Here is a 25,962-nt window from a genome sequence, read left to right as displayed (position 1 = left end):
AACAGTGCATTGGTTAAGGACTAATAAATGAAACATTAGTTCAAAAAAATATTTTTATCAGCCTATCAACTGTAACACAAACAGCTGAAATAATGTACAGTTAGTACCATATTGTATCATTTCAGATAAGCTCAATGTGGCATCAATACTAAGTACATGATACACAACTGTCTTTTTCACAAGTCCAGTTCATTCAGGCAATGTTGCAGAAAAATCCCCTGCACACCAGCGCAGCCAAAGTTCTGCACTGTGGTTAAAATGTTAGTACAAGTCGAGGGTCTGTTAGTGTTTGATTATGAGTTGAGTTAATTAAAGTGTTTACCTTAAATTCTTACATGATGGAAAAGCATTGTCATGAGTCCTTTGGTGCAGCTTTAGTTTATGTAAGCCAGTTAAGGTTGAGTACATACTGTATGTCATGTTCTATGCTGTTGTTTACATTATTGCTGTCTCTGTGTGGCTTATCTAGTAAATACTGCTTTAATTAAATGGTGCTCCTACTATTGAGTATCATTACTGAGGTATTGTATCAAAATCATCTCTCAAGAAAAATCTTGGTTCCACATCACCAGCAGAAAAGACCCTTAGGCTCCTCAGTACGTGTGTGAATGTTATGTGACACAACAGACAACGGGAATCATGGCATCCTTCTTCACCACCACTTGTGCTAGAAAGTATGATAGAATTGATAGAAAGTGTTTTTTCCTATTAACTACCAAGAGCCTGCATGTTAATTATCTTGGCCTATGGCATTCCAAAACTGGGTTAAGTGAAACTGTTCAGATCCACAAGCTGCATGAAAACAATACTTTAAAAAGACTGAAATATCTCCATATGTGATAGACAAAAATGTAAAATCAAAATACACTGCCCATGCCCCTTGAAGCTGGAATGGAGACACACACTTAAAGGTTCTATGACAACAATGATAACAGCTCAGTGACGCTCAGTTTGTCAGGAAACGCCAGATACTTGCATCCCTAAATCAGTATCCCCCCCTTAACAAGCTAGATTCAGCCTGAGGGATCCTCATGTATGAAGACAGATGAGTGATGATGATAATAATAATGATATGGAGGAGAGACCTACATCATTAGTGTGCTAATCTCTCGAGAGTGGCTCATGAAATGGAACTATTCCTCATTTTTTCGTGAGACCCTGAATCCCCCGCTCTTTAACACAATGCATCCATCGATCTGTCACTTTAAAAGCAATGAAATTAGATGCCAAAACAACCTCAAGTGTGCCTGTTGGAGCCTGTTGTGGTGATTCTGATCATGTGAAGTCACGGCATGTTGCTCCCTCTAGTGGTTCATCTCCTTCAGGAGGTTGGAAATTAAACGGACCCAGTACTGTGTGAAGCCATGAACAGGCTATAAGAACCAACACATACATGTCTGATCTGTAGTCATTTGTCACAAAACGAATTATCCTTGTGTTTAAGAACAATAATATAATTTCCTCACTGTGTACAACTAAAGTGAACCATTGAGACTAGGGCTGCCCAAAGTCTGTCCCACGGGCCAAAGGTGGCCCGCCAGATGTTTCCAGCAGAAAAGAAAATTACAATGTGCATCAATGTTTATGCTTTTCCACTTTTTATTTACTGATTTCCATAATCTGAGCCCGGCTGGCAGAGTAAAGATTTGTGCATGAAGGCAGTCAGATACAGGAACCTGGGACCCGAGTACTACGTAAGCCCTGAGAGGCAAGTGGAGAAAAAAAAAACATCATAACTTTAACAGAGTATCCTGGCAAAACATGTTGTCACCTGATCTCAGAGGTGCTATTTGTAGGAAAAGTTGATCTTCGAGTCTCATTCCCAGCATGTTATAACCTTTGGGATGGCACCTGGCCCGTCCTACCATCCCAGAGCGTCAGTCTTTGGCAGGTTGGGAATGAGACTCTAAATCAACTCCTACAAATAGCACCTTTCAGTCATAAACACAGGAGAGAAAACACACTGGGTCAGACTTGGAAAATGGATCAACAGAATTCCTTTTTTTCACTTGTCCTTACAGGCTTCCGTATTGTACCATTTCTTAACAATACAATACAATAGGTGCCTGTTTTTGGCCCATGTTTTGTCATTAGGTTTAAGTTTTGGCCCTCCAAGAGAAAAAAGTTTCAGCACACCTGATTTAGACCATTTCCTGATGCAAACAAGAATTTGACTCTGGGTAGAACATTTCGTGCTTTTGCCATTGAATGTGTGACCTAAATACTTAATTGAATTTCTCTGCATAATATTTCAGGTTGACACATTATTCTGTGGTCATTCTCGACTAAGATGAAGATTTAAAAAAGAGAGACCCTCTCGCTCTCAGTTTTTCTGACATTATTCGAATAGTACTAATTGACTGGAGAAGACCATGTACAGCCTTTTAGGCATGTATTATATCACTGTCTTAATGTCACTCAGTGTGCTTGATTTCAGGGTATTTAAAATGCTCCCTTGCCACTGTTATAAATACACACAGCTTTTAATGTCACTGTGATGTGGAAGATAAGTTACTGTATGCTCCCTCAAAGCAAGGTGAGTCAGATCACCCTTACATCCAGCACATTCACTGTCCCCTTGGTAATAACATAATGGAGGCTCTGCTTTGTCAGCAGGAAACACATGATATGAGGTTAAACAAGCCTTTAAACCTCCAGTAAAACACATTTTAATGACACAGTGTGAACAAATTTTTTGTCAGCATGATTATTTAGTTCACTTGAAGAAAATGGGGGTCAGTGGTTAATGACAGTTGGACGCCTCTGGTTCTCTGCTTCATGTTTTTTGTTTCAGCGTTACAATCCGTCGGCTTTTCAGTGGACTCAATCAAGTGCAATGCGATGCAAGATGGAAAAAGTGTCCTGAGCTGCAGATTCTCTCAGTGGAGTCTGTTAAAAAAAAAAAAAATCAACACTTCTGGTTGGTAGTCAAACATACAGGAGAAGCAGCTGCTGAATTACACTCTCGTCTTCATGTTGATTAGTATACCTGAATAGCAACAAGCAGGATAACTTCCTGTGCTATGGCATCCTGCCTGTTCAGAGCGAATGGAGGAGCACATCCTCAATAGAATTGTGTTCAAAATAAAAAGGGGTCAATTGAGCCACTAGAGGGAGTGTTGTGCCATGATTTACTTCACAAAGTGCTCCAAAAAACTACAATGAATGCCCCATTTTACCAGCTTCTAGCGGTTGGAAAAAAGCTATTTTGATGCCGTTGGACTATTTAAACAGCTGAACAGACAATGATTAATAGATCTCAGGTTGTGTCGTTGAACTTTCCACAAACCCGCACCGTGTCAGCTTTCAAAATGGCAGAGCGACCATGTGGAGGGTCTTTAACTGTCTGCCCGTCTTCTACAACAGCATGTTGGTGGGTTTTTTTAAAAAGCAGCAGAAAACCCACAACCTGGTGCTGGCAGCTCTATCCATCATGCACATGTTTAGAGCACCACCTAAACAGTGAGCATCAATCTGCTGTTGACAGGCTCCTCATTAGCACACACACATGTTCCGTGTTTTTGTGATGAGATATCTTTCGTACAACTGTTGTGAGAGACGGAGCGAGCGAGCGAGGGAGAGTGAGGCCAACAGGGAGGCAATAACGGCAAAATCAATTTCACACTTGGCTGCGTTTAAGAGGGGTGAGTGGCGTCGGGCATCTTGATCTGTCCATCAGGCCGCCTGTTTCTCGTCGATGTGGCAGCATCATAACTCCTGTTAGACTAACCGATCAACGAGGGCCAACAACCATGGCTACATGGATGATATGGTTATTAGAGCAAGAAACTAGGCACCCCCCCTGCATCATGAATCCCCTCACACACACACACACACACACACACTTCTGACATCTCTGTCTGCAGAGGTGAACACTGGAATTGCGCTCATCCAACGACTGTTCAGGAAATTTAGGCCATGAGAATCAATGGATGATAGTTGTGATTCCTTCGTCTAAACGAATGATCTCGTCAACGCACTACAGGCGCTCAACACGTCAAATAATCTGCTGAGGTGCCACAAGTTTGGCATTTTATGGTGGTTTCTATTGGCAGAAGACTTTGCACTTATATAAAGCAAGTGATGACCAAAAATGTCATTGTGTCCAGACAAAGGACTCAATGACAATAAACCCCACACTTCACCTCCACCAGCCAGTGACGGAGCAGAACAGCAACAAGAGACCACTGAGAGGACAAAGCGTCTGACGTCATGTCATGTGACATTTAGGTAATGACGTCCTTCACACATTCAAAGGTTCAGTTATCATCAATATCTTTCATTACCTCCGAGGGTCAAGCAGACTGCAAACATGCTCAAGGTCCTGATCGCACAGGTGACTGTTAATATGGTCGAAGGTTTCTGGGCTGTTTAAACGTTTCTAGGAGGACAGCGCTGAATTCAATAATTGCAAAAAAAGTTTGACTAACCCTTTTGTGTCCATGGGGATCAAAGTTCGACATGTTTACTTTAAGCTTATTGGTTTTCTTGTTGAGAGTCAGATTAGAAGATCAATACCCACTTCACCTCTGTACTAAATATAGTCAGCTAGCTTAGCGTAGCATAAAGACAGGTAACAGGGGGAATCGGCTAGCCTGCTAGCTGAATTCCTGTAGTCTTACTAGTGAAGTTAAAGGCACAGTTCCCCCCCGAATCAAAAATACAAATTTCTATCCATGGTGCTATTTATTCATCTAGATCAGGACTGGCAGAGTGGGACCCAGGGGCCTTATTTGGCCTCCACATAAGGTTCAATTTGACCTGCCAGATATTTTTATTGTTGTACTTTATAAGGTCTGCACGGCTGGCGCAGATTGCACAGGAAGTCAGTCGTAAACTTTCAATACCAACACCATTTTTGCATCAAAACAATAGAAATACAATAGGTGTTTCCTTTAGCCCAGCGCCCACCTTTGAGTTTTTTGTTTTGGCCCTCCAAGGATGAAAGCTTGGGCACCCCTGTTTTAGACTGTTCTGGTGTGAGTTTTGGAGACACCGGCTGTAGCGATGTCTGCTTTTGCTTAAGTATAATGGAACGAGATGGCACTCGGCTTGTGGAGCTCAGTGTGCATGTCCTGTAATGATTGCTAGCCTCTCCAGCTGCCTCCATTACACCCAAAAGATGGCATGACGTCTTTACAGCTGATAGCTCCAAAACTCTGCAACTCACTTAAAATGATCCAGATGGATGAACATCACGACAGGTAGGATGAAAAAAAAGTTGATGTTTCTGATTTTGGGGCGAACTGTTTCTTTAATTAGTGAGCTTCAAAGGTGCTGTTACTTTTAAACAGAGCCAGGCTGTTTCTATTCTTTAACCGCGCAGGTGCTGACAAGCAGCGTTATATTTAGTGTACAGATATGAGAACTCTTGAGGAGAATGCAAAAAAAACACACATTTCTCAAAATGCTGAGCTTTTCCTTAAGCGCCATCTTAACAGAGAGAGCAGCACAGCACCACGTCTGTGCTGCAGACTCTTATTACGCATTTTGAGATCGGCTGGAGTAAATCCCATTACCCTAATTCTAGCCGGCACAATTAACAGCGGCTGAACGACAGAGTGACAGCTGCACTTCAGCTAACTCTGGAGCCTCCTGAAAATAAAACTCTGTGGGCCGGTCTCATTTGAACAAACGGGCATGCTTTGCCTTTGTTCAGCCTTTAACACTTGTCAACAACGCTGCTCACGCAAACACTCACCCACTGAACACATGAAAATCCGGATGTACATTTTGGTTGGACACCGTGTAAAGCAGTGAAATAATGGAATGTGTTTAGACACAAATTTAAAGAGGTGTGTGATGTCACCTGACTCTCTCCCCTGGAGCAGTTGCTGAATGGTCACATTTCCTTTATTGTACACACCAAAATGTTCCTAAACATACAACCAACTCATTGTTTTATTGCTGCAGTCGTCCACGGACGAATGGCTTTACTCTCTCTTCCGCTCTGTATTTTAATCACTTGCACAATCTTTGTCTACTATCTGGCAACCCATTATGGCAGGAAAGAAGCTTAAATCCTACTGTTACATGAATTAATAACTTGCCTTTCACTTCTCTCTGATCCGAGTGATCCCCAAATTTCATCTTCAGTATTTCCAGAATAGTTAATCCATCTTGGATACATATATAAAATAAAAAGATGCTTTGCAAGTTGGAACTGTACAAAAGGGGATTTCGCGGCTGATCATTTCCGCGGCCCAAAGCTCCACTCAGCTTTGACTTTAATTCAGACACAAACCTATTTATTTATCTATTTCATTTTAGATGACCATTATTTAGCCGGTGTTCAGTCCCTGTAAACCCACGACTAGAGTCTGTTTGTCCTCTCAAATCATTTCTGTGTGTGTAATCTGGCCTGTGGCACCAAAGTAACAAGTCTTACAATTCAAACTGAAGTACACAGCGATTGGTAAATATAAATCCATTTGTCCTAATAAATGTATGTATTTACAGAACATTGGTGCAGTTCGTTTCAGGACACAGACCCAAACATCTTGCCAGGTGCAGGGTACAAAAATAGGAAAAATGAAAAATTCCCATGCCTTGACTGCAGGCCACACGGGATCGTGAGGCAGTTGAAGCCAGTGAAGACCTTCACAGTCCGACGTAGCCCGATAAAAGAGGACAGTAGTGTAGTCCACTGTGCAGGTGTTCTTTCTTCTGCCGTGTCAGATATTTCTAATTTGGTTGGTTTATTCCCATGCTTACTGTTCGAGGACCTTAAGAAGAAAAAAATAAATGGATTCTGAGTGTGTTCTCCAGGATGTGGAAGTGCTTGGTGAGCACTTTTTGTTTATCTTCCTGGCAAGAAAAATAGTTTTCCTCTCATTGTTTGCAAACTCCCATAATCCTTGTTTGCTCCCCATCTGTTTAAAGAAATGAGTCTTCACTCTTGTTGCCGGAGAAAAGTCTAACCACCTTTAGCCACCATCGTGTCCTTTGATAGGTAAACCACCCAGTAGACCATATTAAAAGCCCCAAAGGACACTGGGAATAGGATCCGTGCGTACTTGTCAATTTTGCTGGTTCCACCCATGCCAGCGGTGGTGGGCTGGGAGCACGGCGTCTGCTTTGGTTCCAGTTTGTTCCCCATCATCTGGATGCGCTCCAGCTTGGGCCCCAGCAGATGCTGCAGAGACGAGGAGCTGGCGTTCTGCTTGCACGGCGTCCCAGCCATCACGTCTGGCGTGGAAGCTGCAGCCTGAGGTGTGCTCTTCACCAGCTGGGCAGAGGAAGAGGCCACGCTGAGCAGGCTCTCAGATTTGGGGCTTAAGCGGGAGAGGGTGGAGGAGCTGCCGTTGACTCCGCTGGCTAAAGGCCGCAGCGGTCTCGCTCTGCCCACTCCTGAAATGTTGGTGGTGGACTGGGCTCTCGGGTGACTGCTGGCCTCTTGGTGGGAAATGTAATTCATCCGTTTCCTCAGGTTACCGTTGGTGTCAGGATTCTGTTGAGAAAGAGAAAGACTTTTCTTAAAAACACTTGAAATGAGGAACCTGACCAATAGGTCGGCCGACCAGTATTGACACAGCATTGACCCAATCAGCAGCCATTACTAAGTGCAGCAGACCTGTAAGGCCTTGGAATTAAAGGTGCAGTGTGTAGGATTTAGCAGCATCTAGCAGTGAGGTTGCAGAGCACAACCAAATGTGGAAAATGTGTTTTTTTGCACTCTCCTCGAGAGTTCTTTTGACTGTACACTAAATATAACGTGACCACCAAAAACATGGAAACTGTAAAAAAAAAAATGTATTAAATAATTAATCAATTAAAACAAGTGAATCGTTTAGAAGATAACTGAATTTAGAGTCATAATGTGCCTATGTTGAAGGTGCTGTATGTAAAATAGTGTCTCTGGCAGTAGAAATGCCAATTTTAGGCTCACGATTGTTTTGCTTCTATTTCTGTCTCATCATTCTTTGCTGACGAACGTGATTTTTGCCCTTACGGCGCTACTTTTTCACTTCTTCGTCCCTCTAATGTTCGACTGAGGGCAGACAGGATGCCACAGTAACTCACTATTGACTCTTTTGGGGTACAAAGTGGTATTACCAGACAGGACGGGCAGATGCTAGCTGGTTAGCATGCTAGCTTCAGCTAAAATCCCTAAACACAGTAAACAGAAGTCTTTTGCACTGTGAAAAGCTTAACAGGCAAAGCAACAGCAACTAAAGGCAGCAGGGCTCAGCAAACAGTCCATTCCAGATATGACATCAACAGGTTTGAGTTCATCTAGAAAAACAAGAACAGTTACATAGTCTGTTCACCAGAGCACTGGCATGGTTAATATATAGCAGTCAGATTTTCAAAATGTCAAATATTGGTCTCAAATATCTCAAACCTATTCAACCCTGTAAAAGTCAGCTGTCGACCTGAGTGAGGAAGTTTCATTAAGTGAAGAGTGTAAGCGTCACATTGTGTTCTGAATCGGGTTTTTAGGAGGCTTTTAAAATTGTTAAAATACGAAAATAAAAAAGTAAAATACCTGCCCAAAATATTTAACAAACTGATTAAATGCAGATAAATACACCTGTTTTCTAAGTGAAGATATTATACATATCAAGCTTAAGTTCTGGACTGAGTGAGTCATAAAATAAGCAATGCCGTTTTGTTTAAATATAGATCCACATGTGAGAGAAAACAACTTGAGGATTTGGTTCACATTTCCTCCTGTCTGCTTCACGTTTGAAGGAGGTGGCAGGTAAGGTAAAACTGTTGCGTTTTCCCTCCTGAGGATCATGCTGGGCAACATACACCTTGATCTGATTTATAGTCCCCCTGACACAGATGGCCTTCATCCGGAGGCAGTCGATGCAGTGTGTGTAATACAGATGTCACTTACCAAGGATTTCACTCATTTCACACAAGCTTAAGACAGAAAGTAGGTAGCACTTCATCGGGGCGGTAATGCAGTGTAGCGTCAAAGGAGCTTATCCTTTGAGAGATGATGTTTTCAAGCAGGGAGAGAGTGATGCTCGTACTAAGGCATTTGCAGGAATAATCCACCCCCCCACCCCTGAAAAATGAAAGGATCCAGTGTTATTGTGTCCGATGTGCAGCAGAGGAAGTCTGTGCGTGGACGACAGGGTTTTTACTTTTCATCCTGGAAGAGGTAAAAGGTTCAGGGGCTGGAACTCAACACACCCTGACCTTGTTTGGTGCCAAGCCCCGTCGCAGCGCCGGCAGGACCTGCTCTCGAGGAAGAGAGTATTCATTTTTTCCTCCAGTTGCCAGAGCCTTTCTGAAACCTATACAGATGTACCCGGGCTGCGTTGCCGTGGCAACCTACTAATCCACTGAAGTGCCGTTGTCACTATACTGCATTCAGCCATGATTACGCCACACTGGGATTTGGACTGGAGGGGGCAACTTAAAGTAGTCAGTGTGAAACTGACAAATGCATTGCTGTGTTGTGTCATCTTCAATGATAAGTTAACAGTAGAGTGATGCATTTAACGTTATCTCTTCAGAGGAACATAAAGTTGAAGAAATAAGAACCTCTCCCTTCTTTCCACGTCCCTCCCATCTGTAAACCTGTGTTTGTACTGCACCGCTACAGTTACATGAACTGTGATTTGTAACACATTCATCATATATGACAAAGAGCTCTAAAATAGCTTCATGGCATATTCATGAACTCTGATCCGATCCATATGTCAGCTGCCATGGTGTCAATGTAATTTGTTTCAAGTTGTGACACAGAAATAGGAGATTAAGTCGATGTATTCATGCAGGATTTCAAAATAAAGGCTCCACAGCAAACAGCATCACTGAGAAACACCTCGTGCTTTCTTGTAACATGTGTTACGAGGCTGTTTTTAGATCAGATTCAACATCTTAGCAGCTAAGGCTAAGTTTGTCCAGGCTGATCTGCTATTGAGTAATTTCATTGTCCACATTTACAAGCAGTTGTTTAAACATGTCAAGCTGCAGTTGAAAGAGCAATCATCTGCATACTCAGGTGAGAGAAACAGGTAGAATTCATTATCCATCTCTTTTCAGGAACACTGACCGTCCTAGAGAAATTGTTTCCCACATATTTAACTAGAATGGCACTGAGCGGAGCACATACCTCCACCAAGGTCCGACAGTCCCAGTTAATTCAATCAAGCTAAATTTCAGTATAAAAAGACATATATTTATTTCCATTAGATCTGGAGTTTTACTCGGATCTACATCAAATCTATCTGGTGCAGATCTGTGCGGGGACAAGACCAATCCTTAATTGCAGTTTTATGGATATTTGTTCAGTTTTTGTGAGATCCTGCTAACAAACCAACCAACCACCAAAAAAACAACAAACAACAACCTACTAACCAACGGTCACAGGCAAAAACATAACCTCCTTGGCTGAGATAAAAATCACTTGTGGGTGTAATGAAAAAAACTATTTTTTGGTTTTGTTTTTTGTGGAAATGTAGCCTGAGCTACATTTTCAGTTATAAAACATGAGACTGCATTATAGTATTTCCATATTTGTGATGCTGAGCATTATAAAAAAAAATTATAATCCTTCCTTTCAATCTAAAAGTCTGATACAAACAGTTTCTGGTGGTATACAGAAGCCTAAACTCACATCCTTGGATCAGATGTCTGCTGTTTTCTCTACATTTTGAGATCCTCCCAGTTCTTAAGAGCAGGGGCACAGCTGACGGTCCTCAGGCAAGCCCACTCCTGGCCATTCAGAAGTCTCGGCGAAAGGCCAGATACAGTAAGCACATAATAAGGGACATGCTGTGTAAGTGCTCCTTCAAGTTAAGTGCTATCAGACTATTTGCCACAGCCACTTTGAGGGAAACAAAAATCACCTGCAGCACTTCCTCCGTGTCCTTGACCTTGACAGGCGTGGTTTGGGGAACCGGAGGACATTTGGCTGGCTTCTTCTTGGCCCGCTCGATCTGTGCGTTGGTGAAGTAGTTTACGGCGGCAAACTCAATGAGGGCAGAGAAGACAAAGGCGAAGCAGACGGCGATGAACCAGTCCATTGCAGTGGCGTATGAGACCTTGGGAAGGGAGTGGCGAGCGCTGATGCTGAGTGTCGTCATGGTCAGCACAGTGGTGATGCCTTCGATGGGATCAAAACAGAACAATATCAAATATGAGATTCTTCATATCTGTGTGTCATTTATTTAATTTGCAATAAAAAACTATTTGCAATTAAGAATGGTTCCCTACAGATCAGCATGTCAGAATTAGATTAAAACACCCTGTGAGAGATTTCCCTCCTGCCACTGCCAAATTAATGGTGATGAAGATCATTTGCACAGTGTTCAATAACCCATGTACATTTTGTTGCTCCTCATCAGTGTATTTCATCAACTGAAAGCAGGGGAGATAACGACCCAAATATACTTGGCTCTTGGACATGGAAGACACTGTTTACACCTGGAGTCACTGATTGTTTTTGGTCTTGTCGGGGCAGCATACACATATCATTATATGTTACCAAGTACTTATAAAGTTGATTTGGCTAAGATGCTTCCAAATTTAGCTCCTTAGCCGCTGAATGGTCTGCTATGTTCACAAGCCAGTTGATAACTTATTCCTGACTTTTGTCTGGCAGGTAGGCAACACAGTTAACAACTAGCTGTAGAAGAAAATGGATGTTTAGCAGCTAAACAGTCAGATATTTCTCTCAGGAGTAAGTGAAGACCATAACAGAGCTAAAACAAGAGCAAAGAGTGGGCTAAATGCGAGGGAAATATTGAAGTCTTTAGCTGCTAAACACTATATTCACCAGATAGTCGCTAACTTATTCATTCCCTTTGTGTGGCGTTGGGCATGTAGTGTACAATAGTTTATCAGACATTTTTGGTGAAAACAACTGCCTGCTCAGCACCAAAGACCCGCGACAGACAAAGTGAACAACTAGTTATGGAAGAAAGTGGATGTTCAGCAGCTAAGCAGCCAGATATTTCTCACAGGAGTAAGTGAAGATCACAGAACTATGATGTGAGAGATTGGTGGGCTGAAAAAAGTTCACTTTTAGCTGAAAGTAAGGTTGATGGATGAACCAAAACATTCACATTTTATCAACTTCTTTCTCAATCATAAAATGTTGATTATTGCGACTTTGTTCTCTGTTACTTAAAGAAAAAGCTCCCCAATATTACACTCAGATGGTCAGCTACTAGAGGTCAGTTAACCGCTTGACACTATGGCCGGATACGTTCTTTTAGCTCTTTTCACAGAGATTCAGTCAAATGCACTGAATGGAGAAAAAAACAGCTCCACCAATTAAGCTTTATCTTAACCAATAGGATAATCTCAGCATGCAGATAAGCTCTACCTCCTAATAATGTTTGTACAGCTACAAGTCTGATGTGTATCAAAACAAATCACGCCACCAAGAGCTTACAGCCGTCTAAAGGTATATCTCCTAGTCACTTGCAGCAACTGGGGCAAACACTATGCAGTAAGTAAAGTGGGTTTACACAACACAGCTGAAGGACACACTGAACTGACTCCTCACTGTATTAAGACGGGTATCATAAAAATCACACAAGTCGCCAATCTGGCCGGCACGCAAGATCACATGTGGCCCCTTCAGTAACAGAAGGTTACAGTATAAGCCTGTAGCTCATCACTCGTCCTTGGTATTATTAACAAATAGGAATAATGTGATTTGGAGAAAATCCCCTTTACGTTGGAGACCTGGAACAGTCTGTGCTGCAGAGTCCTTGCCCAACATAAATTCATCCCCTGCGCCCGGACGTGACCGCCATATAATTACCTGTCAATCAAAAGCAGCTGGGTGACATTGATAGGTGAACTGCAGCTTGAGGGCACAGACGCAGAATATTAACTTCTAATGTGAAGCTGTTCTCAATGTATGCTAAAACTGAGACGGTTGATAAATGTATGATTTGACATTTGACTTTTCTCTTGTTGCCAACTATTCGAATAAAAGCTGTGCTGTATGTGCACTGCATATGTTTTGTATATTTTTTCATAGTCAATAAATGTATTTTTTACAATTTCACTTTGGATTGCATGCTACAGCTGAGTTACCCTTCACTCAATTAAAGGCTTTTCATTTTTATCCACGCTACGACAGGATTGCAGCCTGGAAGTACTTTGTTACTTTAGCTTTGCCTGAAAATAGAAAAACTTTCAAAAAGTTTAAGGATTAAGCATTTGGTGAAATGCATGTAAATATATATATATTTTTAATCAAGAGTTAGACAAGGCAATTGATATGCAAGGCATTGTCTGTACATTAAGTATAGCGCTAGAACCAGGAGGTAATTTGCTTAGCATAGCTTAAAGACTAGATTCTAGCCTAGCTCATTCAAAGGGACAAAAATGAATTTACCAGCAGTTCCAAATACTTAATCCAGCTGTTAATCCAGTAGTTCTATGTGAAATACCTCAATAATAGTTCTGTATTCTTGGCAAAATCCGCAGTTATGAGGAGACTTCAGAAGAGCGTCAGCCATTTTCCTTGCCTCTGCTCCTCACAGTAGCTAAGCTACTCAACCCCCAGGATGTGCACGTGTGTTCTGTACTTAACATACAGACACAAGAGAAATGTCCACTTTCTAACATGACTTTCACAGTCAGTATACACAATGTTTTTTATACAATGCTCAACTACAACGGCACTGCATAGATTGCATACCTCTTCCAAGGCCCAACAGTCACCTTTAATTCAATCATGTTGCTCACCTATTTAACCTATTTAATATACTGTATCCACAAAAAGTAACCAAAAAATTAATTTTTCTATTTGGTGCTAAAGTCATCGCTAAGAGCAGTTAATTGTACCTGGATACAAGTGGCCACCACACAAGCTTTGAGACCAACTGTGGCCGGTTTGACAACAGTGAATCCAATACTGAGGTTGTTTAACTGTTGTTAGACAGTTACTGTCTGCTTGTTTGTCATGCTGCTAACATTAGTAGTGTCAGCAGGTAGCCCAGGTAGCCAGAAGCTAAACTGGGCAAAGAAACCACCTTGGTGCTGTATTCCCTGTTGTCAAATTTACAGCCAGCAGCCTCGGATGCTACATTACTGTGGGTTCTGGCCGTGTTTGGCAAGACCTCTGAATGCTCAATTGGTTGTGTTCACTGGGAGCTCGTCTGTGAACCCGTCAGACAATGCTTTAAAAGGAGACAGTGAGAAAAAGAAAAAAATCCTGGATCCATCCCTTCATCCAGATCCAAACAAAAAGTTAATGGGCTCAGACAAACCAGACAAACATTGCTGTGAACAACAGTCACGTTTCATACCAAAGTCATGGACACCAATCTTTTTTGTGCTTTTTCGCTCCAACCCCTCCATCTGAAGCCAAGAAGCTGTAGCTCTAATCCTCCTACACTCCTGTTTGTTCTCCTGACAAACTGCCTCTTTGACACTCGTAGCGGGACACTGTGGTTGAGTCACTGAACCAGGAAGTCAAAACAGAGCGTGGCTGCAGGGAGTAAGAGGAGAAATCCAAACACAATCCACCCTCCTCTCTTCCCACCACCGCCACACACTCACATTCATACACAGGAAGTCTGCTGCCTCAGAAGCTCGACTGATACAACAATAGTTGTGCTGCTGTGACGCCTCTGTCATCTTGGACAGTTTGGGGCGGGGAGGCGGGGGCCGAGCAGCTGGACTGTCAGATACATTGGTCACTGCAGGACAGCAGCATTGATTCCCCTTTATTACGCTGCAAGACACCGGGAGACATTTTCAGCTGAGGGGCAAACAGCGTTTCTCTGCACAAACAATGACAGGAGAAACACACATTGTGTCAGACGCACACTGAATGAACACGGGTGACGCTGCAGCTGCTGTGTGTGTGTGTGTGTGTGTGTGTGTATCTATGTGACACCATTAGCAATGTGCTGTCACAGTTTGACTGAATGCTGCTGCTAGTCAGCAAAAGCCCCAGGGGGAGGGCAAGTGCACCATTTACACCATATGCTATATATTCAGTATATGATATTTATATTCCACCGGCAGAGCACTTTCATAATGTGAGTCCACAAACTTCCGGCATCATGAACAGTCGAGATGTCACTTAGCCGGTTGAAGAATCGTTCATTACCGCTGACACTCATGTTATTTTCTCTCCCGCTTGTTAGTCATGAGATAAGTTAAAATTACCTCTTGAAACTGATGCTTCAAAACATAATCTATCAGATCTACGTACAAAATGGAGGACAAGTGTCAGTGCTATTATCACAGAATGACTTTCCATCGACATAAGTGGAGGAGCGTGTCTGAGAAGGTACCGGACTGAAACGTCTCGTAATAATAAAACACCAACACCCTACAGCAGAAGTCTAGTTTTAGCACTTCAGTCTGTCGCCCTGCCTCACTGTCGACACACACTAATCAGACTATTCTGGAACAGGGACCTAAACCTCGTACCAGGGGAGTGAGGGAGAGCGCAACTGGGTCAGAGGCCAAAAACTGACAGCAAGTGATAACGGAAATATGATGAATAATACAACAGCCTTTGACAGTGTGAGAAAATGAAATAACCTTTTAATAAAGAAAAGCCTTTTGGTGATACAATTGGATTTTATGACTATTATTATTATTTTTTTAATCCAGCTTCATTATATTTTTCTGGTGACTTTCTAGTTAAAAAATAAATACACAAACAACATGACTTCTAAAGAAAATAAGACATTACTGTATATTATGTGGAAGAAAACCTCATACTCATATATATGTGTGTCTATATATATATATATATATATATATATATATATATATATATATATATATATGAATATATATATATATATGTTATGTATATAGCACAGCTCTGTCAAAGGTGCCTTTAATTAACCCTAAATCCTCCACACAAGAACATTTTGCAGTTTAACCGGTAGACAACCTTCATAATTTAGATGAATTCGATGAATCCGCAGCTAACTTAGCCAGTAACTGCACAGAAGTTCACTCACTGTCCAGCTCTTCATGAAACAAGCTGTGTGACCCCTGAATGACTAACCTTAGCAAGCTAGCTAAGAAGTCAATCTGATAAAGACAATTTTAAAATTGCAGAGTTGAATGTCTCTTCATTTGGCAGAGGGGAGCCTTCTCCACCTGCCTCAAGACCGGGAGCCAAGCTAACACACCGGTCTTCTCACCGAACAAGCAGAACACAAGCTGAACCAACCAACCATCGCCCATCCTTCAAACACATGCAGCGAACAAATCCAACTTCAGATGTCCATATATGTCAATGTAATACAATATTGAATTCAAATTCTAATCCCTTATACCTCTCCTTAATGAAAAACTACTTACTACTGCTTTATTTTTAGGGTAAGGCCTTACTGCAAATCACTGCTGTTACACTTAGAAATGAAATAAAAGATAGAGAATACTGAAGAATAAATCAAACATTTGTCACAATAATTTCGATATATATCTTTTTATTTGTATGTAATTTGAGACCTTGTTTAGTGTTATTTTTCATGGTGTGGATAAGACATAGTTAATAAAATGTTCTTGATTGGAGATATACTATACGCAGAGCAAAAAAATCTGTAGATACATGAACTCAAATTTATCCCCAGGAGCATCTTATAGCAACCACTTTAAATTCTCTTGCAGGGCATCTATTCCCGGGAAGGTTTCACAACAGTTTCAGCCCATTTAGAGTTAGTTATTTATCTGGAGAAGACTCCGTATCATCCACTATCTGATGAGCCAAAACAATTTTTACAGCCCCAAGTTTCTGGTCTTTGCTTCAGGCGTCTTTGCTTAGAAGATGCATCAAAATGTTGTCTCACTAAATGCTGTCGGCTGTTCACTCTTGTGTCTCAAACCAGTTTAAACTAATAGCAGCGGATTCACATTTCATCAGCTTGTTGTGTGGAGACACTCGGGCTCTGATTGCTCCGTTGGCGTGCAGGCATCAAATAAATAAACAGAGAGAGCAGAAAAATGCTGTGCGGGAAGAGGAGTGTGTGAGGTCTACATACCGAAGACGGTGCGTGCCGGGACTGATTCTTTATTTATCCAGAAGGACACTTGGGAGAGGATTACTGTCATTATGCAGGGGATATACGTCTGAATCATGAAGTAGCCCATTTTACGTTTCAAGTGGAAGTAGACCGTCATCACCACATATTCACCTGGAGGATCAACAGACATGAATTAGTTTGATGAACAAAGAGTTTAAAGTTGCGGCCTGACAGATTTCACTTAATGCAGCTTTAGACAGATGTCACATTTGGTTCTATTTGATCATTTTTTTACACTCTTCTATATTTTAGTAACCCCATCCATTCTCACCCAAATGGATACATGGCACCTGTTGCAACCTTCTGCTGCTAAAATCCTCTGCTTCAGTATTTATGTGAACTCGATGCCCCTCTGAAATGCCTCCACTCTTGATGTTTTAAGAAGCAGGAGTCCAAATCCTTCTGGTATCTACCAGCTGTGTATTATTTGTCCCGCCATTCATGTGGAAAACACACCGTAGAGGTGGTACCGTAGACACTGCACAACACACGCAGACAGCTGAACATGTTTTCTCTCAATAAAAGAGAGCAGATTTTACACTCTTTTGTGAAAAAAAAAAGATAAGAAATAAGAAGCCAAGTCCCTCACATCAGCCCCTGCATCCTGTTTTCTTGGAAGCATTCAGCAAAACGGTTCAAAATGGTGAAAGGACGAGCGAGTCTCACCTGTGATGGATTTAATCGTTTCACTGGAGACCGTCTGGCCAATGAGATCATACTGAACGAGGCTGGAGGACTCAGGAGGGACCTCCACTGAATTCTGGGGCCCTTTGGTCCAAGTATAGATCATCTCTGTTTTTGGGTAGGCATCTGTAGGCAGACAAAGCCACCTCGATATGAGTCACTTACAGTAAGTTGTGAATGATGCAGCGTGAAAAACAAGACATGCTGTGAAGGAAAAGAAAAAATCAGTGTATGTATGTAATTTATCTTTGTCCATATACATACATGAAAACATATACATTGTTATGATAAGCTATATAGCTTTATGTGTAATTGACTCAAGTTATGTAATAAAATTAAGGCATGGTGATATTTAATAACATTAAATTTGATGGTTTTAAAGTCAATATGACATTTGTTTGTTCTCTGAGAATTGATTTCAATGTAAGGAGGAATCTCATCTGAATCAACAGGATTCATCGGGATGCTGCAACTTTTCTGACTTATAAATCCTTTAGGGCTACCAGCCGTCAGGGGCAGTGTGACCCCTCACCTCTGTTCAAACACAGGAAAACCTCAGAGACACTATGTTGCAGGAAGATAAAGAGGAACTTTCACTGTACAGTATGTCATTGATTGACTTATAACTGATATTTGCTAAAAAAAAAAATATACAACAACATCCAGTCCACGCTTTGAGATCCACTGAGACCAACGCAATGTGGCTGGATTCAAAGTTCAGAGAGGTCCCATCTGTCCTATTCCACTCACCGATGCATCATGCTGACATCAGGTCTCCTACAAAAGTTCAACTAAAATCTCCATTTTGTCTGACTTAGGGATACTTTAAACCTTAAGAGTTTTTTTTCTTTCCCAGCATCGCTGTATGTATCTCAGTGAGGTTGGCCAGTACGTGGACGCACAACAAAATGCCAGTTGTCTCTGCCTGCCACTCCCTATGGGACTCCACATCGGCAGGATACCAACTGTGCTGCCAAAATGAAATGACTCTGGTGTGTCATGGAGTGGAACGCAATGCCTGTGCACACAAGTCCAGATGGAGAAACAGAAAAAGAGAGGAAGAGAGAAAGAGCGATGAAGGAAAAATGAAGACGGGGCAGACACACAAACACACTCAACACACACACTCGGCACGCACACACACATACAAGACCACACACACCAGCTATGGAAAATATCTGCATAGGTCTGTGCTATCCTGAGGCAGAGGAAGGGATTCTGACCTTTCCTTTGCTTCAGGCCAAATCAGATCCATGGTTGCTTCCTCCTGACTGGAGGCTAGCAGCAGCAGTGCCGGATGGTGAAAGGAGGAAGACGAGAAGGGGGGGTGGGCTGATGACAATAACTGAGAAATGTGAATTTGTCCTCTGCAATGTCACCACGCTGGGTAATTGACGGCGGATTGGGTGAGTGTAAAGGCAAACTCGTTGTCTTTCCCTTTCCTTTCTCTTGTAGATATAATCTTCCGATTGCTGCTCCTCTCCGATAAGACGGAGCTGCACTATTTGAGAAACTCCTTTTTTCCCAGATAAGTCATTTCTGCTGACCAGAAGGCCCAATATAAACACTGATGCTGAGCTAGGGTTTCATTGTTCACAACAAAGACTGAAATACGTCATTACTGAGTATTAGCATTCTGTCGCTTTGCGTGTCACAAAGTGCTCTGCTCCTCGGCACTGTTTTCAGCAAAGAATCCATTTCAGCGTCAAGCAGAGGGAAGTCATGTGATCAAGATGTTTTTTTTTTTCTTTCTTTTTTTTTTTTTTTTACTTTTCAGACTAAGCTAGGGCAAAATTTTGAGTTGTAACAGACTTACCTTCTTTAAACTATCCAAAAACCTTTATTTAAAAGGTGCTACATGTTGTATTTGCAAATATAAAGCTTACGTCAAAGCTTTTTTTAAATCATTCATGAAATCTGGCAACTAAAAACAAATGGGACCTTCACTGAGATGAACAGGAATCACCTTTAAAGGAATAGTTTGACATTTGCTTTCTTTGGAGAGTTAGTTGGGAAAATCGACACCAGTCTCCTGTCTGTCTCTCAAATATGAAGCTACTATTGGCAGCTGGTCAGCTTAGCATGAAACAGTCAGAAATTTGTTGCAAAGATCTAACATGTTGATTAATGAGTTTCAGAGATGGTGGTTTAACATTAGATGGAGGCAGGTCAGGTTTCCCACCTGTCCCCAGTTTTTAAGTTATGATAAATGGTTCGGACATGAAATCTTTGCAATGTTTGTTTGTTTGCTTTTCTCTAGTGGGCTTTAGTGATTTTGCTGTATGCCTGATGTTTTCAAGGCTTGCTTGCTTTTTTTCTTTATTGTCTTATTTTGTCTTTTAACATGTCCGAGCAAACATTATTCATTCATTCATATGCTGAGCTAAGCTAACTGTCTACTGGATGTAGCTTCATATTAACCGTGCAGACACGATAATGGTGTCAATCAGCTCAGTAAACTCTTGGCAAATAAAGCAAATAAGTTGATTTATACCTTAAAGAATCTTTTATTTTGGTTTTTGCATTTCTCTGAAGCATTGATAAATGACATTCAGTTAAGCTGAAAAAAAAGTCAAAAGGTCTCTGCTGAAACAACCTGCTGTGTTTAACTTGCAAATTGTGCTGCCTCCTGTTTAGTGATGCAAAGTTATCCAGTGGGTCTCTTGTGAAATGACACCAAGGGGCACGAAATGTAAAACACAGTGTGGAGGCTAGCAGAGGCTGCCAGTCTTTGCCACAATGGGTTTATTTGTTTACAGCTGCTATAATAATGAGTCAGACACAAAGGGGGAAACCTGCAGCAGTGATTCATTGATGAGAAATATCACATGAAGTACCAACACGATAAGCTATCATTTTGTACTGTATAATTGGCATCTTTTGCATGTGTCCTCTTTAGCTGTGTACTCACAGTTAGTTGTGAGTACACAGCTGGTTTTACATTGGCTGATTTGTCCTGTCAGAGCAAATCAGCCAACATCTGGATGTCTGTTACCTGCTTCACCTGCTGTGTAAAGAGCTAGTACACAGTGAAAGGAGACAGGCTTTATTTAGATTAAGTGACGCTGGATGTAACATTGTGTACTGACCATGTCTCTGTCCATTGCTGTGTCCACCTTTTTATCTAATCACTCATTTACACACACACAGAAGACTTACAGCTTCCAAACTTGAGGGGGCATGCATGTCCATCCATGGGGAAATCCACGAGCTTCATGGGACACTCAGCGCTAATGGTCAGCCTGTTCAAGTAAAGGAAAGAGTGGCTCAACAACGGACAAAATAGACACGATCACACTCTCACACACATACTTATTTTCATTAATTGTGGGGACATTGCATATACTGGGGACCCTCACCCATACACTAAACCTAACCCAAGTCTTTCCCCATAAAATTTTTGTCCCCACAAAGCTGACGGACCCCATACTTTGAGTGGGATTTATGGGACCCCATAAATACAGAAAAACAAACACACACAAGCATCATAAATGTGTGCAAGAATGGCGAACAGAAACGCCAGTTTTAGTAAATACTGTGAGTTAACATCATCTTAGCACTGATTATCAAGGAAAATTGGTTTAACTTCATACATTTCCGATGGAGAAAAACTAGCTTGTGGTATGGTAAATGTTAACATCCAATGTTGTAGACCTACAATGGAGAAATAATATTAAAAAAAATGGCTCCAGGGACCACGTTGATTCCTCTGATATGAATACATGCTAGTGATGTGATAGAAGGTATACACTTACTTATACCAAACCCAGTTCACTGAAAAGGCAGAGGAGCAGTGATTTGACTGCTGTATTGAATTAAAGATTTAAAAGTTTGGCAGCCTCTGCGCTGCCTCCGCACAGCTCTGCTCTGTTTCCACTGTGAGCCACTGGGTCTGATTTCATAACAAATCTGCCTGATTGCTTTTAATCAAATAAAGTCTGTCTTCTCTTTTCTCCAAGTTTTTTTTTCTTATTTGATTAGCGCAACCATCAAAAATGTGGAATTCAATCATGTAAAGAGTCCACACCCGCTCACAAATGAGTAAAAGTTAAAAAAAAAACAAAAGAAAAGAAAAGAAAAGACAGGAAAGAGCCACATGAACAAATCCATGTAATTAAAGTTAGGTATATAGTGATGAAGTATACCACATTACCTCATGGTGTACAGAATGGTGCCATTCTTCATGATGCGGAAGAGCTTGTTGGGGGCCGTCATGTTGTGAGCGACCGATTTCTTGCCGTTCCTGAAGAAGGTGTCTGGTGTCCACACTTTGGTCACCATCAGGTTGTTCAGCCTCAATATCTCAATGGGGCCCTCATACATCAACCTCCGGTCCACCCACGTCTGGCGGAAGAACACGTCCATTGTGTACTCCTAACAGAAAGAGGAGAAGAGAAACATATAAGGTTGCTCGGTTGGTAGGTAGGGTGATATTTACTTTGTGATTACCTGCATTTATCAAGAATTTTATTTATTTATTTATTTATTTATCTATTTATTGTTGGCAGTATCAAGGGGTTTGCAAGAATGGATCATCCCCCTCTTTTGCTCCTTCCTAAGTTTCTGTAGGAAGTAGAGCCTCTTCTGTGCGTTTCGAACCAGGCTGGTGATGTGTGATGACCATGACAGGTTTTCAGTGATGGTAATTCCAAGGAACCTTAAAACTATTCACCTGCTCAATCTCAGCTCCACTGATGTAAACAGGGGTGTGTCTTTGCCCTTGGTTTTGCTGACATTGCACAGCAGATTTTAGAACATTTCATTACAAATGAAAGGTATTGACATTTGGTCAATTCAAAAAACCTTTACAGAAACAATAACATGCATTTCATGGCTAAATAGAGTATTGATTGTCATTTGAATAATAATAAAAGTGACACATTTCAAAGACATAAAGAACATGTTCTCAGGTTATCCCTGATAATGTATCTATAATCTATCCACAATTTGAGTTGGTTATGTTCATTTGTCTATATCGTCCCAATTACATGTGCACAGTTACCACCCAGCCCTGCCTGTGTTGGAGCAAAGTTCTTCAAACTTAAGGTGCATGTAAGTATTCACAGTATCCACGCAACAACTATATTAATGAACATATGCTTAAAGGAACAGTTCATCCAAAAATGAAAATTAAGTCATCATCTATTCACCCTGATGCTGATAGAACGTTGTTAAGTTTTGCAGCCCTCACAATTTCTGGAGCTTAACAGAGAGACAGCGTTGCAGTACTCTCCTAAACAACTGACGCAGATGGGGACTTGTTTTTCAAAACACCATATAGCTCCATACAGCTTATAAAGCGTAATCAATAGCCCTGAGATCCCTTTTAAAGCCAAATTCTTTTCCTCTCTTAGCTACAAAACTTTTTCCGTGAAAAAACGGTGTAATCCTAACCTCACATGATGGTGCATTGGGGTGCACTCACTCCTGTGAGCTTACATTGCGAAAGTCGCGTCTATAAACTTTAATGTAAACTGTGAACTTTTTTGGCTTCATGCTCAACTGAGCACCTTTCCGAGGAACAGAGCTCCCCCAAAGCTGTATCCAGATTTTAATTGCTGTATCCATGGTCTGAAGTGGGTGTATGAGCTTGCATCAAGGATGCAAATAACATCTTCTCAAATCAAGATCTTAGGGCTTCTGAGGATGCACAATGGGCGAGCAGTATGATGGCTGTTTTAAGGTTGGTTTTGTGCTTTTTGGTTGTTTTTATTTAATTTCATGACATTTTATATGTTGTTTTTTTTAACATCTCAATCTGCTTCAGAAGCTCCAGACATTTTTAGTTGATATCAAAACTTCCTCTGTTCCGCCATCAGTATGTAGATAACAAGTAGACAATGACTGATACGCAATTTTTATGTGAATTTATCCTTTAACTCCATTTAAAGTGAGGGTACGTACCATTTCAACATCTGAGACAGGCCCAAAACTTGTCACGTAAATGTCAGTCTTGACCTCAGTCACAGGACCTATTGAGTCAATGAAACAGACAACAAGTTCCTGTTTTAAATCCTTCCATGTCACAGTCTAGCCTCACAGAGACTCCAAGCTTATTCACACTTTTGTTTAAACACTCTTTATGGGCCTACACTCATCAAACCCACAAGACATGCAATAGCTTATCTCCCCCAGAGCCTTTGCATAGTGGTATTGAAAAAAAAATAGCTTAAAAGAAAGAAAAAAACATAATCCTGTTTGTTTTCTCTCTCTCTCTCTCTCTGTGAATGCATGTGGAGGCAGACTGTAAAGACACTGTTCATAAGTGCAGGGATGAGCAAAGCTACAGTATGGCCGGCTATCAGCACATTTCTGTTGACAGGCTGCTGCCTCAAACCAATGAGAGTTCTGCTTGTTGTTTTCAGGCAGGGTGTGCAGAAAAACCAAATCTGGACTTTTAGCACTTGAAACTGTGCATTAAGCGCTTTTGTCCCGCAACATACACACCGTTATGTAACGCTGCTTTCACTCAAACAGGCCAGCTCAGATTGTACAGCAGCTGGCTTACCGGATAAAGTCTCAGACATGTCACATCGCATGTCATTTCAAGAACTTGACCATGAGGCAACATGTTCCACACAATAAAGAAGTAAAGACAGCACAGGACACTGTAGCTTTAATGTTGCCATCATGAGTTGTCCACTTTATCCATTGTGTTTCCTTTAAAGGGGCACTGTGTAGTTTTTGAAGAAGAAATTCAAACTCCCAACTTAAATATTTACAATATTAATGAGGAAATAATACACATTTACATTAAACATAACTGAATAAACAAGCTGTTCTCAGAGAAATATGAGGTCCCCAGGACACTGTTAACCCTAAGCTAGAAAGTGGTAGGGTCCGCCACATATAAACAAAGGTCAGTTTGTTTATTCAGTTGTGAAAACAAAGTGTTTGTTTATGTAGTTTGTTTGGGAATACATGAATCAGTCAATGAAGGTCTTTCTCTGCTGATTAAAATTTCTTCCCCAAAAACTACATAATGCACCTTTAAAGTAGCATCCTTCCTCTGCTGCTTCTCCCTGAACTTCTTCCCCCTTCTCTCCTCTTAAAGGCTGTTTTTGAAGGAGTTTTGAGGGCCTAAGGATTGCAAAGCTTTTAGAGGGACATGTTTTAATGCCAGGCTATGAAAACTCGATTGCGACTTACAAGGTGTTTTCGGTGCTAATTAGATTTACAGGTATGTTTTTGCACCTTATGTTGTAGCTTCCTCTTTTATCCCGACAGTTCGGAGTGTCTCAGAGGTGATATACTATCACTATGGATAAAACTGACATATTTCACGCTCAGCAGTGATTGCACTTCATGGTGTGTTTTAACTGCTTAAGGCATAAGAGCTCAAATGAAAAGTGAAGTTAAGTCTTTCCTTTGTTGGATAGAGAGGTGATACATGATCATTATAGATGTCACTGACTTGACGTACAGGGTGTATTTGGTGCTTAATAGTGAGTGTACAGCTGCCTTAAAGTGCCTAATGATGTGTTTTAACCTCCCTTGTCCCCCCAAAAGTAAATTAAACGATAAAGTTGCATCTTTCCTGCTCCAATTCGAGTATGTAAAATATTTCACGCCTGTGGTGTGATTAAAATTTGTGGTTTTCACACAGAAAATGGGCAATAGCGCGCAAAAAAAACCCGCATTTATTTCATACATACCGCCGAATCCAGGTCGCAGCCTGTTGTCATAGCCGTCAAGAAGTCGGTCTAAAATGCGCGTAAAATTCTCCGGATAGATCCTTTCATCCTTCTTTGTCTGTCCAGAGATTTTCTTTACACTAGAAAGAAAAAAAAAACAATGATGATACCATAACTTCAGTGCCAAAAAGAAAAAGGAGAAGAAGAGAGTAGAAGAACCGCTGTTTTGTTCTGAGGCGAGGAGCGGGAGGGTTCCAGCACCACGGACAGAGACACTGTGGGACTCACCAAGTCGCCAAACAGCAAAAGTAGAAGAGGGTCCGAATAAAAGCGGGGCGCATCGCTGTCACCGTCTCCTTCTTCTTGGCAGAAACCATCTTTGCATGCCATACTTCAAGCCTCTTTACATGTCACCACGCCAGATGTCTGTGTCCCGGGGAGGAGAAAGAGGAGGGAGACGCGGCGGCAGAGAGGGCAGAGCGGCGCGTAGAGGGAGCAAGTTGAGCCTCTTCTTCTCTCCTCTTCCCCTCTCCGCCTGCTCCTGCAGTCTCTCCACACGGGCGCACGCACGCACACATACACACACATACACACGCGAGCGAGCGCACACCTTCACCCTTAGTCCCGGTCACCTCTCATCCAGACCCGAGCCGCTGCTGCCG

General features: G+C 41.6%; 1 protein-coding gene across 1 annotated transcript; it reads right to left on the bottom strand.

Annotated features, from left to right (window-relative positions):
- gabra4 (gamma-aminobutyric acid type A receptor subunit alpha4) lies at positions 1–25,962 on the bottom strand. Its single transcript, XM_037078113.1, has 9 exons — positions 25,589–25,962; positions 25,322–25,440; positions 23,571–23,638; positions 21,820–22,040; positions 20,826–20,908; positions 17,649–17,792; positions 16,941–17,093; positions 10,812–11,068; positions 1–7,450 (listed from the first exon to the last, which is right to left on the bottom strand). The coding sequence occupies exons 1-9, from the start codon at positions 25,675–25,677 to the stop codon at positions 6,917–6,919; spliced, it is 1,668 nt and encodes a 555-aa protein (XP_036934008.1). The 5' UTR covers positions 25,678–25,962; the 3' UTR covers positions 1–6,916.

The sequence above is a fragment of the Acanthopagrus latus genome, chromosome 18 (genome assembly GCF_904848185.1).
Source record: "Acanthopagrus latus isolate v.2019 chromosome 18, fAcaLat1.1, whole genome shotgun sequence".
Taxonomy (NCBI): Eukaryota; Metazoa; Chordata; class Actinopteri; order Spariformes; family Sparidae; genus Acanthopagrus; species Acanthopagrus latus.
This window is presented reverse-complemented; position numbering and strand designations above follow the sequence as displayed.

Excerpts from the sequence above, each read along its gene's own strand:
- gabra4 (XM_037078113.1), bottom strand. The coding sequence starts at position 25,677 with ATGGTTTCTGCCAAGAAGAAGGAGACGGTGACAGCGATGCGCCCCGCT. Across the intron at positions 17,793-20,825 it reads CCCCCTCAAGTTTGGAAGCT|ATGCCTACCCAAAAACAGAG; the intron begins GTAAGTCTTCTG and ends GTCTGCCTACAG. Across the intron at positions 7,451-10,811 it reads ACACGGAGGAAGTGCTGCAG|AATCCTGACACCAACGGTAA; the intron begins GTGATTTTTGTT and ends CTTTCTCAACAG.